The 16,045-nt window shown below is 40.8% G+C and overlaps 2 protein-coding genes and 2 non-coding genes across 6 annotated transcripts in view; 3 read left to right on the top strand and 1 right to left on the bottom strand.

Moving 5' to 3' along the window:
• The first annotated feature begins 65 nt into the window (after nt 1–65).
• EEF1B2 (eukaryotic translation elongation factor 1 beta 2) lies at nt 66–4,044 on the top strand. Its single transcript, XM_067740881.1, has 6 exons — nt 66–472; nt 939–1,061; nt 2,719–2,845; nt 3,123–3,189; nt 3,608–3,733; nt 3,846–4,044. Exons 1-6 carry the CDS (start codon nt 393–395, stop codon nt 3,998–4,000), a joined length of 678 nt encoding a protein of 225 aa, XP_067596982.1. The 5' UTR covers nt 66–392; the 3' UTR covers nt 4,001–4,044.
• LOC137226850 (small nucleolar RNA SNORD51) lies at nt 2,962–3,040 on the top strand. Its single transcript, XR_010944550.1, has one exon. It is a non-coding gene; the product is annotated as a small nucleolar RNA SNORD51 (small nucleolar RNA).
• Nucleotides 3,345–3,477, top strand: LOC137226854 (small nucleolar RNA SNORA41). Its single transcript, XR_010944553.1, has one exon. It is a non-coding gene; the product is annotated as a small nucleolar RNA SNORA41 (small nucleolar RNA).
• A 4,076-nt stretch (nt 4,045–8,120) lies between the features above and the next one.
• CMKLR2 (chemerin chemokine-like receptor 2) overlaps nt 8,121–16,045 on the bottom strand; it is an 86,539-nt gene continuing 78,614 nt past the window's right edge. For all 3 annotated transcript variants that reach the window (XM_067740879.1, XM_067740878.1, XM_067740880.1), the window contains one exon: nt 8,121–14,054. In XM_067740879.1, coding sequence (XP_067596980.1) covers nt 12,959–14,026 — 1,068 coding nt within the window. In that variant the 5' untranslated portion in view covers nt 14,027–14,054 and the 3' untranslated portion in view covers nt 8,121–12,958. The remainder of the gene's footprint in view (nt 14,055–16,045) is intronic.

Below are 16,045 nucleotides of genomic sequence, written 5' to 3'. Positions count from 1 at the left end.
AGGGGCGGGAAGTTCCGCCGGAAGTAACCTGGGGCCGAGGCCGAGCGTCTTCCGTCATTTCCGGCGCTTCAACGGGCGGTTCCGGTAGTGTTTGCCAACCTTGGAGGTTGTGATTTAAGCAATGCCGATTTTATTAATTGATTTGCAAACACGAAGAAAGTTCGGCGGATAATTTGTGGGCCGTTAATTAAGAGCCCTTGATTTTTACGTTGAGAAATCTTAACGTAATTTACTTTTAACCTGCGGCTGGGGGCATCGGAGAGAAACGCCTCCGTCTCTATATAAGGCATTTCCGGCCTCGTTGCGGGCCTTTTTTCCTGTTAGCGCTCGGCAGTGACCGTCTGCGCTCCTCTTTTCCTCCGTTGCCTTCCAGTTCCCTGTCAGCCGTCGCCATGGGTTTTGGAGACCTGAAAAGCCCCGCCGGCCTCCAGGTGCTCAACGACTACTTGGCGGACAAGAGCTACATCGAAGGGTGAGCTGACGGGCCGGGGTCTGGGCAGGGCCGGGAGCAGTGGTGCCACGTGGCGCGGCCTCGGCTGCGCCTGGAGGAAAGAAAGCCCGACCCCAGGGCTCTCCCCCGGGAGGGGACTGCGAGGGGAGAAGGGTTAAAAATGTGCTTTGTTTCGGCTTACTTGACTCCACCAGGTTTTTCCGCGTCTTTGCTCAGTTAACAAATGTAAACCTGTAGGTCCACGTTAGCGATTGCAATTTCTGAGGTCTAAGTGGCAGTTGTGTCTCAGGGTAGCTCGGAGAACCAAATAAATGATCCCTGATCCTAAGAAATTTATTTTTTACAGAAAACTAAAGCTGCTTAGGTAGTCCGGTAACAAGAGAGCGAATTGCCACTAATTTGACGGTTGTAGCTAGCGTTTGTCGTTGGCTGGTGTTTGTGGTTTTTCTTTTAAAGGTGTGTGCAGTTACTTTTGCATCGTTGACAGGTATGTTCCATCACAAGCAGATGTGGCAGTATTTGAAGCAGTCTCCGGCCCACCACCTGCCGACTTGTGTCATGCCCTACGTTGGTATAATCACATCAAATCTTACGAAAAGGAAAAGGCCAGGTAAAAGTATCTTTGTGTTTATCTGAAGAATAGAATGCTTTCTAAGCTTAAACTCAGGGTTTTCACGTGACAAGTTAGGGTTCAGGCTACTGTAGTTTTGTGGGGATATTGTAAGCTAAATTTCCTGTGACTTTAGAAGGCCAAGAGGCTGAAATCCTCCATTTTTTCATGTAGAACATGTAACAGGTAGAACATGACAATTTTGAAGAAAAAACTAGTCAATCTAAGAAACAGAAAATTTTATTCAAGCCACATTGAGGATTATAACCTGTGAAAAGCCCATCAGAAACCTCTGAAAACTGTTCTGTGCATATAAGTGGTTTTTTAAAAAAATTTATTTATTTACTTGTGGCTGTGTTGGGGTCTTCGTTGCAGTGCGCAGCCTTCTCATCGTTGTGGCTTCTCTTGTTGCGGAGCACAGGCTCTAGGCACGTGGGCTTCAGTAGTTGTGGCTCGCGGGCTCAGTAGTTGTGGCCTGTGTGGCTTCAGTAGTTGTGGCACATGGGCTTAGCTGCTCCGCGGCATGTGGGATCTTCCCAGACCAGGGCTCGAACCTGTGTCTCCTCCTGCATTTACAGGCAGATTCTTAACCACTGCACCACCAGGGAAGTCTCCATCCATATAAGTTTTTGTTTTGTTTTTGTTTTGTTTTGTTTTGGGTTTTTGTGTTGTGTTTTTTTTTTAACATCTTTATTGGAGTATAATTGCTTTACAATGGTGTGTTAGTTTCTGCTGTATAACAAAGTGAATCAGCTATACATATACATATATCCCCATATCTCTTCCCTCTTGCGTCTCCCTCCCTCCCACCCTCCCTATCCCACCCCTCTAGGTGGACACAAAGCCCAGACCTGATCTCCCTGTGCTATGCGGCTGCTTCCCACTAGCTATCTGTTTTACATTTGGTAGTGTATACATGTCCATGCTACTCTCTCACTTCGCATATAAGTTTTTGAGACAAGGTTGCGCATTAAATAATGTATTATTGACGGTTTATACAATCCAGATCTACAGGTGCAAAGCGAGTAGTGGGTCATGGGTCATCATGGCCCAAGATTCAAGATTCAGAAGGAATGTTATCTCCTCAGGAGGGCTGGTTAATGCAGATGCACGATACACAGTATAGAGGAGGGAGGTGGCCCAAACAGGCAAAGAAAATTTTTATGTTTAAATTTTTCTTGTCTTGCCACAAAATATGAATTTTAGTTCATCAACAACAGCAATTCAGCTTTTCCCCACACTGGCCTGCCAGTGTTCCTGACCCTGGCCTGGGGGACCCACCTCAGGGCTGAGGGGTGGCTCATTCTTTCAGTCCTTTGCCATTCTTCTGAAACTGCTAACAAGGATGGAAGTTTGGGCAGGTGGACTCCAGTTCACTAAGAATGGAACTGAGCGTACTTAATGAAATCTCAAACAGAAATACTCATTCTGAAAGTAAATCTTTGTGTGTATTGAATATAGTGTTTCACATGCTACTAATGTTTGTTGGGTGAGGAGCTAAACATATAAAAGCATTTACCTGGGAATGTTGAAGGGTAAATTCTTGGTACAAAAGGGGTCTATTGATAACTTGTAATGAAAACAAGTTCTCATGTATTGTTTGAAAAGGGACATCATACCGACCTAATAGTAGCTAGCTGATTAAATTTTTTTCAAGCCTGCCAGGAGTGAAGAAAGCTTTGGGCAAGTATGGCCCTGCTAATGTGGAAGACACCACAGAAAGTGGAGCTACAGATAGTAAAGATGATGATGACATTGATCTCTTTGGATCTGATGATGAGGAGGTATGGCATAAGTTGACATTTGTGCGTATCATTGTGCTTAAGCACAGGCTCTGTAGCCAAAGTGCTTGGGTTTGAATCCTGGCTTCACTTTATTACCTGCCTTTTAAAAATTCTCACTGGCTACATGATGAATAAAATTAAATCGCCATCTTTCGGCTGAGCTCATGATGGATTTGCTTTTTACTGATAAAGCTGGTCTGCTTTAAGCTGAGGACCCACCAGCCGTAAGCTGAGGAACAACCAGCTTTGTGAAGTATATTAAATTTTTTCTTTACAGGAAAGTGAAGAAGCCAAGAGGCTAAGAGAAGAACGCCTTGCACAGTATGAGTCAAAGAAAGCCAAAAGTAGGTCATTTTATAATTTGTGTTTAACTTAATTGTTTTCATAATAATTTGAATAATCTTTTTCAAAGACTGATCCCCAAAGTAATTTCCTTTCCTCCCCATTCGTTGAATATGTCACTATTTCAAAACCTTCTGTTGAAGTGGAGCTTCAAAACTTCCACAGCTACTGGTCTGCAGCTGTTCTTATGGTAGCAGTTGTGGCATTCCTCTGTGGGAAAGAAACTGTTACACAACTAAACACCTCTTTCTCAGCAAAATAGAAAGTGGGCATATGTGTGACGAACACAAGGTGTATTTTCTATAGTTTTATGTGGCTAAGGAGATGATCCATTTAGAAACAAATTAAGATTTGTTAAGTGTCTTGAAGTAGGGCAAAAATAATTATTTGAATAATGCTGTTCCTTGTACTCTTTTTTAGAACCAGCACTTGTTGCCAAGTCTTCCATCTTATTAGATGTGAAACCTTGGGATGATGAGACAGATATGGCAAAACTAGAGGAGTGCGTCAGAAGCATTCAAGCAGACGGCTTAGTCTGGGGCTCTTGTGAGTTTAGTCTTTGCCTTTTGACACTGGCATCTGCAGTTTGCATACAGTTTAAACCTTTGTCAATCAACAGGACTTATCTAACTAAGATTTTTCTTGGTGCTCTTTTCAGCTAAACTAGTTCCGGTGGGGTATGGAATTAAAAAACTTCAAATACAGTGTGTAGTTGAAGACGATAAAGTTGGAACGGATATGCTGGAGGAGCAGATCACTGCTTTTGACGAGTATGTGCAGTCTATGGACGTGGCTGCGTTCAACAAGATCTAAAATCCATCGTGGATCAGTGCTCTTAAATAAAAGCTTGAAAGACACTCTTGGCTCTTGACTCCTAAATAAGAGGATGGTATTTATTTATATTCCTTCCATTTTGAAGGAAGAAATTTAATGGATAGATAATTCATAAATAATATAAATTTGGGTCCGCATTGTCGTTCGACGTTTAGCCCAAAAAAGGAGGGAACTACCTGTTATAAATACTGTGACTATGCATAGATGTAGAGTAGACTTTATAAACAAATTAACAGAAGTGGACTCAGTACAACTTCTTTACCCATTAGTGATGTCCTCAGTATGCGATGATACAACTTTTACTGCAGTATTTCAAGTGTTTATATTTGCCTTGTTTTTTAAAAGAAATCGCGGTGGTAAACTTGACTGAAAATTTTGTAGTAAGAGGTTTTTTTGTTTGTTTGTTTTTTGACCACATCACGCGGCTTGCGGGACCTTAGTTCTCGGACCAGGGATTGAACCCGGGGCCCAAGGCAGTGAAAGCAGCCAGTCCTAACCACTGGACCACCAGGGAACTCCCAAGAGTTTTGATTTTAGATAATTAGTCCCATATATAATGGTTCAAGACCTTGCCCTTTGCAAGGGGTTACAAAGTTACTTAATATCTGAGCTGGCTTTCCTCGATGTGAATGTTGGGAGTACCTTAAAGAATCGAGAAATGAGTCAAAAACAGGGAAGTGCTCAGGTCAATACACAGCAAATAATGTCATTTGCCAGGTCATGAAACATTTGGAGATAAAGGAATTAAATGCCAGGACTAATTTATAGTTAGTAACCAGTGACTTTACAGTGGCTGACAAAGTAATTTGTTGTGACCTAGCATCTTCAAGTTAGGGGTTACTTGTGACTTAAAAAAAAAAATCACACGTTTACAAATCCCACCTAAAATTAATGTTATGAGTTGGCACGTGCGATTTACTAAAGGACGCCTAACCCAGGGGAGGGGAGGAGTCCCAGAGTTTGTGGAGGCAGATGTTGCAAATTTAAGGGATGCCTCCTGTACTGTTCAGGGAGAAGTTGTGTTGAGCATGTGATTTTGAGTAGTAGTGTGTCCTGGGAGGGAGGCTACATGGGTGACTGATCCCTTGGGTGCGGTTAATAAGCCTGGCTTGGGTGTGGAGGTGGGACATCTTACCTGGGTTTGTAAGTCTGATTGAGCCTGTTGGGGTGTGGAGACTTCAGTACTACGGTGGTGCTGCAGGTGAGTGTACTCAGAGGATGGTGTTACTGTAGTCAGGTGAGACTCCAGTATTGGAAACCGCTGCATCTTAACAGTTAAATTTGGGATGTATCGAATATTTGAGTATATATTTTTTACAGTAGTAGTGTTCACAAAAGTAGAGCTTGGGAATTGTAGACCTCTAAAAATCATTTTGTAGTCTCTGTAGGCCAAGGAAATTGAATGAGGTCCAGGTTTTCCTAGCTGAACCAGACGATGCTGTTTTCTTCCCTCCCAATCTGATTTTCTTTGTATGTGGCCAACCAACTTGAATGTGGGAAATTGTTTAAATTCTAAAGAAAATGTACTCAATCGGACATACATGTACTGATGAATAAAATCACCTTCAACATTTAGTCCAACAGACTCAGTCTAAAATCACTGGGGAAATTTTCAGGTTTTCAGTATCGTGAGAGCCAGCAGAGGGCAGCACTTCATTTTCTGGAGAACAGGAGAGCCTGGGGATTCTGGAAATGCTGTGGAAAAGTAGAGGTGTAGTAGTGAATAGCCAAAAATAATTCACAACCAGTGACATGAGTAACAGCTTGATTGAGTACCAAATAGTTTGGCCAAAACATTAAGTATTAAAAATTATTAATGATTTGAGAGTCCGCCTGCCGATGCAGGGGACACGGGTTCGTGCGCCGGTCCGGGAAGATCCCACATGCCACAGAGTGGCTGGGCCCGTGAGCCATGGCCGCTGAGCCTGCGCGTCCAGAGCCAGTGCTCTGCAACGGGAGAGGCCACAACAGTGAGAGGCCTGCATACCGCAAAAAAACAAAACAAAACAAAACAAATTATTGATAAAAAAAATGATTAAAAATGTGGTTAAAAAATTTAAATAGTCAACAAACCACAGCTGTCTTGTGAATCTTAAAATAATGAATGATGAAGCATGTGACTTTTAAGATCTTGACTCTATGGCCTTGAATAAAAAATGTTTAATGGTATCTTTTAATGTCATTTTAAAAGGTAGATAATACATTAACATCATTCAAAATTCTAGAGGTTATACGGTTACGTCTCCCCTGTCCCCCAGGTCTCCCATTCACTTCCATAAAAGCAACCAATGTCACCAGTTTTTTAGGTCTTTCCAGAGCTAGTCTAAGCATATATGTAGGCTAATTGTAGCATATGACACAAACTTCTGCATCTTAAGTTTTGTCCCTAGAAATAGACTTGGATATCTTGGAGATTATATCTTGGATATTTTGTATCGGTACATAAAAGATTTCCTCTTATTTTAACAGTTACAGAATCCATTGTCTCATATCTTACTGAACCAGTCTAGTTATCGGATCCTTAGTTTGCTTTCAGTGTTTTGCTCTTATGAGCAATGCTTACATATTCATGTGAGCCAGGATACTGAATGAACTGTTTTTGAACCAGTGGGTTCAGAAGGCACAGGTATACATAAAGAGATTTTTTTTTTTTATTGTTTCTGGCTTTGGAATAAGAACCCACATTTTTTTGCATGCTCCATAAGTGATTACATGACCCTGAAACCTTGTTTCTTTTTCACATTCAGCCATAGCTAGTACAAGGACTGGGCACAGTGTGGGAATTCAAAACTGATTCATTTAATGTCACTATGTTAGATGCTATAAAAATACAAAAGGATTAAGAAAATAACCATAAGGGAGGTGGTTCAAACATACTTAAACCTGTTAAGAATAAAAGTAATTTTGTGATTAAACAAGTACAGTCATTCCTCAGTATCTGAGGGGGGATTGGTTCCAGGAACCACCCCCCAACCCTCAGGTACCAAAATCCTCAGATGCTCAAGTTCCTTATATTAAATGGTGTAGTATCTGCATATAACCTTAACCTGCTAACACCCTCCTCATTAAATCATCTCTAGACTACTCATAATATCTAGTACAATGTAAATGCTATGTAAGTAGTTGCCAGCAGGCGACAAATTCAAGTTTTGTTGTTTTGCAACTTCCTGGACTTTTTTCAGATATTTTTGATTCGTGATTGGTTGAATCTGTGGGTGTAGAACCTGCAGATAAGGAGGGCTGACAATAATCCAAAAGTCCAGAGGGTCAGGGAAGGCTAGAATTAAATAAAAGTTTTTTTAGAGGAGTTAGGACTTGAGCTGGAGAGACCTTAGTAATCCGTTTAAAAAAAAAAAAAAATCCAGGATGCTGTGAAAGGCAGAATGATAAAGGCAAGAATGAGAACAGAGGTTTGGGAGGCAATTAGGCCAGTTTGGCTGGATTTTGCAGCGTCAGTTTGGGATTAGATAGGGCCAGGTTTTAGAGGCATCTGAATTATAGGCTGGCTCATTCTGTGAGCGCAATGGGAAGCCTGGTTTCCAAGCCAGAGAATGACAAAAGCAGAGCAGAGGTGGAGGTGGGAATGGGTGGGAGGGGTGGAGGGTGGTGAAATAGATGAGAGGAATTAAGAGGGACAAACTTCCGATTATACAATAAGTCACGGGGATATGATGTACAGCATAGGGAATATAGTCAGTAAAATTGTAATAACTTTGTATGGTGACAAGTGATTACCAGACTTACTGTAGTGATCAATTTTAATGTTTATAGATGTCAAACCACTATGTTGTACGCCTGAAACTAATATAATATTGAATGTCAACTGTATTTCAGTAAAAAAAAAAAGGCAGAGCTCCAATCTGGAGATGATGTGGATAGAATCAGGGAAATAAGAGGACTGTTTTAATAAACAGAAAGGGCTAAATTATGGCATATGTGAAACATTTTATAAATTTAATATATTTACTTTAGAAAGTAATGGAGATTATAGCAGCATTGAAAAATGCTTGATTTTTCATTGACTGTAACTATGAAAAGATAAACTTATGGACAAAGACACAGATACCAAAAGAGTTGCATTAGTGTTGGGGGATGTATGTGTCAATTTTTCCCAAACAAATACATTTGACAATGGCAGTTATGTGTCCTTAGAACAAAAAAGGAAAAAAAATGCATGCCTCACATACATTGTCTAATATGAACCCCATTATAAGCCTGTGAGATAAAGGCAAACACTGTTTTCAGCACTTACAGGTGAGGAGACAACTCTGAAAGATGATTCCCCAGTTATCCACCTAGTAAGTGAGAGAGGAGGAACTCAAAACCAGGTCTTCATGGGCCAGATAATGTATTGGCAATAATGGGGAAAGTTCTTCATCCCTGCTTTTAGAAATTTGATTCTGTTTCACGTAACCCTTTCTTCATACCCTCAATTAGGAAAAGTAAGAATGTTAAAATCACATAAGTGTAAACCTAAAATGAAAATTGAGGCAGTTAAACAGATATTCTCTCAATACATGCCCTGTATAGATGATATTAGTTGCATTTAGAAAATGTCCCAAATGGAAGTCTGTCATTTGGAATGTTATTGGCCTGAATAGCTTTTAGTAAAGTAAAAATCAAAGGAAACTGTCCGTAGACTTCTAAGTATGCATCACCTAAAGAACTACTGCTCAGGAGGCCACAACAGTGAGAGGCCCGCGTAGTGCGGAAAAAAAAAAAAAAGAACTACTGCTCATATGTGAGAATATTAAAGAACTATGAATTACTATTCAAGCCTGATTCCAACCTGGGAATCTTCTATCCTCACTTTGTCCCTATAAAATGGGACTAGTCTCTCTTTTCTGAACGTAGCCTGTTTTCCAGCCTCTGAACATTTGCTCTTCCTATGCCACCTACCTGAAACAGCCTTTTTTCACCTGCACTTGTTAAAATTATAGTCATTCTTCAAGATGCACTTAAATTACCTCTTTCAAGAAGTCTTTCAGTCTACTTTTTCCTGCCCCTTGCAGCCTCTCAGCCCATATCCTTTTATAGTATTTATAAACTGTGTAAATTAAAAAAAATTTAGAAAACATTTAATTAATTTATTTATTTGGCCACACCTCGCGGCTTGTGGGATCTTAGTTCCCTGACCAGGCATTGAACCCAGGCCCCAGGCAGTGAGAGCGCGGAGGCTTAACCACTGGACCACCAGGGAATTCCCAATAAGCTTTATGAATTTTTTAATAAAATGTATAAATTTTGAAGTTCTTTGTGTAAGTTCCCTTATTCTTCCTATGAGATTTTTACATTCATTCAAGAGGAAGAAGGGATCTAACATTTACTAGGTAATTACTATGTCAGAAGGTGCCAAGAGTTTCACTGAGTATGTATAATACCAGGTAATATTATATTAATAATAGGTATTTATAGGGCTAAGCACCACTTTTAGTGCTTTACCTGTGTCAATTCATTTAATTTTCATAATAATCCTATGTGGCAGTTACTACTATTATGATCCCATTTTGCAGATGGGGGAAACTGAGGTCTAGAAATTTGGATTAATTTAGCCAAGGTCATAGAGCTAGGATATATTGGAGCCATAATGCAAAGCCAGATATCCTGCCTCTGGAGTCCCTGAAACTTGCCCACTGTTTCGAAGAGCTTCCTTCCATCGAGAGGGAGCCAGGTCTGTCTTGTTGGGTTTATGCCCCAGTCCCTGGGAGCCCTGAGATTCTTTATTCTCCTGCCAACTAGGCATTGAGCTTCCTTGCTTCCTCCGCAAATTGCCCCAGTGCCCTCCTCTCCTCCAGCCCCTCTGTCCTTTCGGTCACTCATCCTGCCCATTAGGGGTCATTAGACCCCTGGAGAGCCCCACTATCCAGATTCCAGCTGCCAGGGGAGGAAGCTGGCTGGGGCGTCTCCAGTGCTGGGGTCCAAGCTTGGGTCCTATGCTACACTTTAGATCTTCCCTCAAGCTGAGAATAAAAAATTAACTCCTGTTTCTGCTGGAAAGTTCCTGCCCTGGTTGCTACTTTCTACTAGTAGATTCCTGTAAGTCACAGCCCCACTCTCAGCTATTTAAAAAGCCACTAAAACTGGAGTTCTTAGCCTAGGGTACAAGGATCCCCTGAAATTTTATTTAAAAGCATTTTTCTGGGGAAAGGACCCATAACTTTCAATCGATTTTCAAATGAATTCAGAGTATTTATTAATTCTGACTTTTCAAGTTATTTATTATTTATTTATTGGCCATGCTGCGAGCCTTGCTGCATCTTAGTTCCCCGACCAGGGATCAAACCCAGGCCCCTGGCACGGAAAGCTCGGAGTCCTAGCCACTGGACCACCAGGGAATTCCCTCAAGTTTTCTTTTTCTATTCTAGAGCCAATGATACTTTTCAGGATCTCAAATATTTTCGTAGGCCTCTGGAAAGCTCACAGGCCCTAGATACTGTGCCTGTAGCCCGTAGCGTGGGAAAAACGAACAGCTCTGCCCGGGTTCCTAACTCACAAAGCTTAGGAAGCACCGCCCTGAAATGTAACTTCCCCACCACCACCAGCTCTGTAATGTACTCTTGCCCCTGGTTGCTTAATCCCCTTCCTTCCTGCTCCTCAGCCTTCCTCTTTCTCCCCCAGCCTTCAGAGTCAGTGTCTCCCTTTGCCCAAACTAGGGATGAACCTACAGAATTCTCTTTTCTTTCTTGGATCCTCCAGCTTTTCTCCTGATCCTGAGAGCCTGTCCATTGAGGGTCGAGGGGGACACCAGAGTGGAATATCGCAAGCCCTGGTGGTGCAGGGGCGGGGTTCAAGGGTGCACAAAGGGCCGGAAACTCACAATGAGCCTTTCTCTCCTTGTCTTCCCTTAACCCATACTGAGTATGGCAGAAGCCAGGAATCTTGGGAACGACAGAAATTTGGGATAGGCTGAGCTATGCCACACATTTTTTTTCTTGGAATGATTTCCAAACCAGATCTGATTGTTGCATGGGGCTAACAGTAAAGAACAGAGCCAATAAATGATCTGATCTTAGCATTTTTAAAAACTATGAGATGAAATAAAAAAGGATACCGATTCAAGGAATAACATAGCTCCCCTCACGACTTTCAAAATAAAACCGAGAAATTATAGAAAATTAAATGTTTTTAAAATTGCAGTAAATAGCAGAGTTTGTATTCATAAAAGACAGGGTACAAACAGAGACGTGAAAAAGTAGCAGGATCTTTAGGAAACCCCAACTGCAAGGACATAGATTTCCAGTGTTTCTTGACCTGCACACTGGAGGCCATCTCTTTCCTCTGAACAGTCTACATGTGTCTTGGCTCTCTTACGGCACTTACTACTGTCTACCTTGTTTTAGGATTGTTTTTATGCAAGTTTAATCTCACCCCCTGTAAGTACCTTATGCATCTTGGCATCCCTCACAGTATCTGTCTACCATGGTTCTGTATAACTCTTATTCATCTATTTGCTAAAGGCATAAATGAATAGAAGTCAAAATACTATTAGTCTTAAGTGCAACAGATTTGCACCATGAAGAGGTCACTGACTTAAAGGTATACTTTATTGGTCTTATAAATATAGGAATAGAAGGTAGAAATATATCAATACGTCATACATGCTTTATTTTCCTGAAATCATTCTGATATTGAGCTGGCCTATCTACTATCTGGATGTCAGTGTTTCATGTTTATAGCAATCTTATACTTATTTGCGTATATACATACTCAGAATTTTCCAAAAACATTAATTTTTTTTTTTTTTGGCGGTACGCGGGCCTCTCACTGTTGTGGCCTCTCCTGTTGCGGAGCACAGGCTCCGGAGGCACAGGCTCAGCGGCCATGGCTCATGGGCCCAGCCGCTCCGCGGCATGTGGGATCCTCCCAGACCAGGGCACGAACCCATGTCCCCTGCAACAGCAGGCAGACTCTCAACCACTGCGCCACCAGGGAAGCCCAACATTAATGTTTATAATGATATCATGGGGAATTAAAGATGGGCATATATCCCCATTGAGAGGTAGGGTATATGTCCCCTCCCTTTGAATCTCAGCTGGCCAGTGACTGCTTTGGTCAATAGAGTACAGTGGAAGTGATACTGTGCCAGTGTCTGGCATAGCCTTTAAGAGGAGTAGGAATTTCTACCCTGGTCTCTAGAGCCCTACACTGCCATATAAGTCTGGCTAACCCTGAGGTGCTATGCTGGAATACCCGTGTGAAGAAAGGAGAGGAGAAGGGAGGAGGGAAGGGGAGGAGAGAGAGGGGAAGGAGAAGGAAGGGAAGGGGATGGGGAGAAGGGAGGAGAGCCGCTCAGCCAGTCCCCAGCTGTTCTAAACCTCAGGCAGCTGGGTCATCCTGGTCCAGCTGAGGCTCTGGATATTGCGAAGCAGAGAGGCAAACCTCCCTTCTGTGCCTTGTTTAAATTGCTGATCCTCAGACTTGTGAGATATAATAATAATAAAAAATTGCTATTTTAAGCGACTAGATTTTGGGACAGTTTTAACCTACTCTAACCAACTATTACTTTAATTCATAAATGCAAATACAGATTACATGAAATAAAGAAATAAAGTACATATGTTGTATTTTAAGACTAGGTCTAATAGGTTACTTGTGCAAAATTAAAGTGAGCTTAAGCACACATATTTTTATATTTTTGAAATTAGTCATATATTTAATATTCAGATTTAGAACTTTTAAAAAGTCATTAAAATTGAAAAAATAGTGTTAATTAATCCACTACAGTATAATTAGCAAGAATAACACAGATAATTTAAGTTGCTGGAAAAAAATGAAGATCCTTCTTATGTTTTATATCAATAGAAAAATATGATGCCAATAAAATGACCAAAAACAATAAAAAGATACAGTCAGCTCTATGTCTTGGACCCAAACAATCCGAAAGCATCTGTCAGGGGACCCACACAAAAGCCATATGATCTGTGCAAGAGTAAGAATTCACTGGGCTGTTTCCAGGAGACACAGATTCTTGGTTTCAGAGTTCCTGAGCTGTTCACTTACTGTGCCAGAACAGCTCACTTCCCACAGCGTATATTTTAGTATCTCAGCAACTGAGGCCCGAAAGCGTGCTTGGAACTTCTTACTAATTAAGACATAAAGAATGGGGTTCAAGCAACTATTGAGGAATGCCAAGCCAGTGGAGAGGGGGATTCCGGCCTGCAGCACCTGGTGGAAATAGCTATTGTGGTGAATCGTGAGCTCCCAAATGCTAAACAGGTGATACGGAGTCCAGCAAATCAAAAAGGCAATGACCACAGCCAGGATGGTCCAGAAGTGCTTACTGGAGATCAGGATGCTTCGCTTCTTCACCTTGAAGATGAGGCACAAGTAGCAAATGCTCATTGTTAGAAGAGGGAAGAGGTACCCAACAATAACTTTCACCCAGGTCAGAATATGATGCCTCATCAACGTGAGGTCAGGATCATGCTCGTGGAAGTTGTTATAGCAAAGAGTGTGGTTATTGAACTCCAGAGTGTCCCGGAAAAACAGGGCGGGACCACCCATTAGTGAAGCCAAAAGCCAAACAACTATAATAACAATCAGAGAGTTCCTTAGGGTCCGGTACCGATGAGATAAGACAGGGTGGATCAAGTAGATATAGCGGTCCAGGCTTATCACCGTCAGGAAGAAAACACTGGCAAACATGTTCAACTGGGCAATGAAGGAATTGGCCTTGCACAACCAGATGCCAAAGGGCCAGTGGAAATTCATGGCCACATAGGAGATGTACAGGGGCAAGAAGAGAAGAAAAATGAAATCTGCGATGGCTAGATTGAGGAACCAGAGAGTGGTGACTGTCTTCTTCCACTTGAATCCCGTAAACCAAATGACAAGGGCATTTCCTGGAATGCCCAGCACAAATGCCAAACAGTATAACACGAGGGAGACCCAGTGAATGACTCCTAGGTGTGCTTTCTCCTCCAAATCAGTCTCTGGGGAGTAATATTCCAGGGCATAGGAGTAGTTCTCAAAGTCTTCAAATAATGTTTCCTCTAGATCTTCCATGACCTTGCTAAATGCAAAATGAAGAAATCTATGGAAGCAAATTTAAAAAGAAAGAAAACAATTTTTAAAAGAACAAATGTTTAATGAATGATACAGAACATAAGGATAAAAATATTTTATCTTAATAGACACTAATAACAATTTACGACCAAAAAGGGGACGTAACCACAGAAGTAGAGATTTTTTAAATGAGAGGAAGCTATGAAAAAAATACTTATTTGAAATATTTGGCAAAATGTTTCCTGAAAAAAAATGTACTCTTCCAAAATGGACACAAGCAGAAACAAAACCTGAATAGACTTACAACCATTAAAGAAATATCATATGTTAAAAAAATGTTTTTCATCTTATGAACTAGAAATAGTATATTTCTGTTGGACACTCCAGGTGTCCAAGTCTCAGTGGACCTAAGTGTTGCTATAATTATTCTCAAAGCTGTGAGAGTTTAGTTTTGTAAAGTATTCAGTAAGTGCTAAATTAAAATGATTGACTCTATAGGTACAATTCCTATGTTCATAATGCTTGTAGGGCTGACTAGAGAGAATCTAACATTCAACAAATATTTATTAAGTTCTTACCAGGCATTATTATTTTATGGAAGATGCAAAAGAAAACAGATGAATACTTATGTGGTGATGACTTCAAAATCCTTATTTGTACCCTGACTTCTTAAGATCTAGACAGAGTTCCAATTGCTTCTTTGGCTCACCCACCTGGATGTCACGGGCAAGCACTGGAGATTTTGACCCACTGTTTTGCACCCATGGATGTTTTGATTCTAGGTTTATAAATTCAAATATGTTCACCAGAATTATATCAATATGGAAGGCTTTTCAACTACAAGATATATTTTGGAATGAACTTGACTATGACCACTTAATTTCTATATTAATTTCTTATAGAGTGCAGTTAAGCTTTATTTAAATTTATTTTCCTGAAATTACTTTGTTTTGAATTAATTCAAAGTAATTCTTTTCTACATTACAACAAAGATTTGATTTATTAATCAGTTTTATTTTTTGAGGTATGCGGGCCTCTCACTGTTGTGGCCTCTCCCCTTGCGGAGCACAGGCTCCGGACGCGCAGGCTCAGCGGCCATGGCTCACGGGCCCAGCCGCTCCGCGGCATGTGGGATCTTCCCGGACCGGGGCATAAACCCGTGTCCCCTACATCGGCAGGCGGACTCTCAACCACTGCGCCACCAGGGAACCCCTTTATTTTTTTAACATCTTTATTGGAGTATAATTGCTTTACAATGGTGTGTTAGTTTCTGCTGTATAACAAAGTGAATCAGCTATACATATACATATATCCCCGTATCTTCTCCCTCTTGCGTCTCCCTCCCACACTCCCTATCTCACCCCTATTTTGTTTATTTTTATCCATACCAAATGTTATCTATTATAATTTCATGCAAAGTAAGTTTTCTTTTGTGGCCTTTTTTTTTTTCCCCATGCTATCCAGTCCAGTTTCCTGCGTTAAGAAGACTTGAATGTCAATTTTTCAACCAAATTGTTTACTGGGTGTAAATATAGCTTCATCAATTTATTTTGTGTTATTTCTATCTGTAGTATTCAAAATCAAGTAGAAAAAAGACTAATAGTTATATTCATTTCATGGAGCTCTAATCATTAATGGGGCAAATATGTAAGATTTGAGATTATAGTAGGGTTAGAACAAAGAGGTCAAAACATCTTGTGTTGCTCACAGCCAGCTCAGACTCAATTTGACTAACACTAAATTCATCATCCTACCTAAAATCATTTGAGGAATCTAGCAGAGCATAGTTAAAAACAAAAGCATTTTATTAGCATTCTCCCAACCCCAGACCCAGCTAACTTCTCTTTATCTTTCAACATTCAGCTCAAATGCCACCTTTTCTTGGAAACATTTTCTGACATTACCTTCCCCCATATAATTATAATACATAATAACAACTATTATTACACACAATAGTCAATGCTATTGGGAATTTACTAGATGCCAGGCATGTATGATCTAATTTGACCCTTGAAAGAA

This window comes from Pseudorca crassidens, chromosome 6 (assembly GCF_039906515.1).
Source record: "Pseudorca crassidens isolate mPseCra1 chromosome 6, mPseCra1.hap1, whole genome shotgun sequence".
NCBI lineage: Eukaryota > Metazoa > Chordata > Mammalia > Artiodactyla > Delphinidae > Pseudorca > Pseudorca crassidens.
Note: the sequence above shows the minus strand (reverse complement) of the source record. Positions and strands in the feature narration are given on the sequence as shown.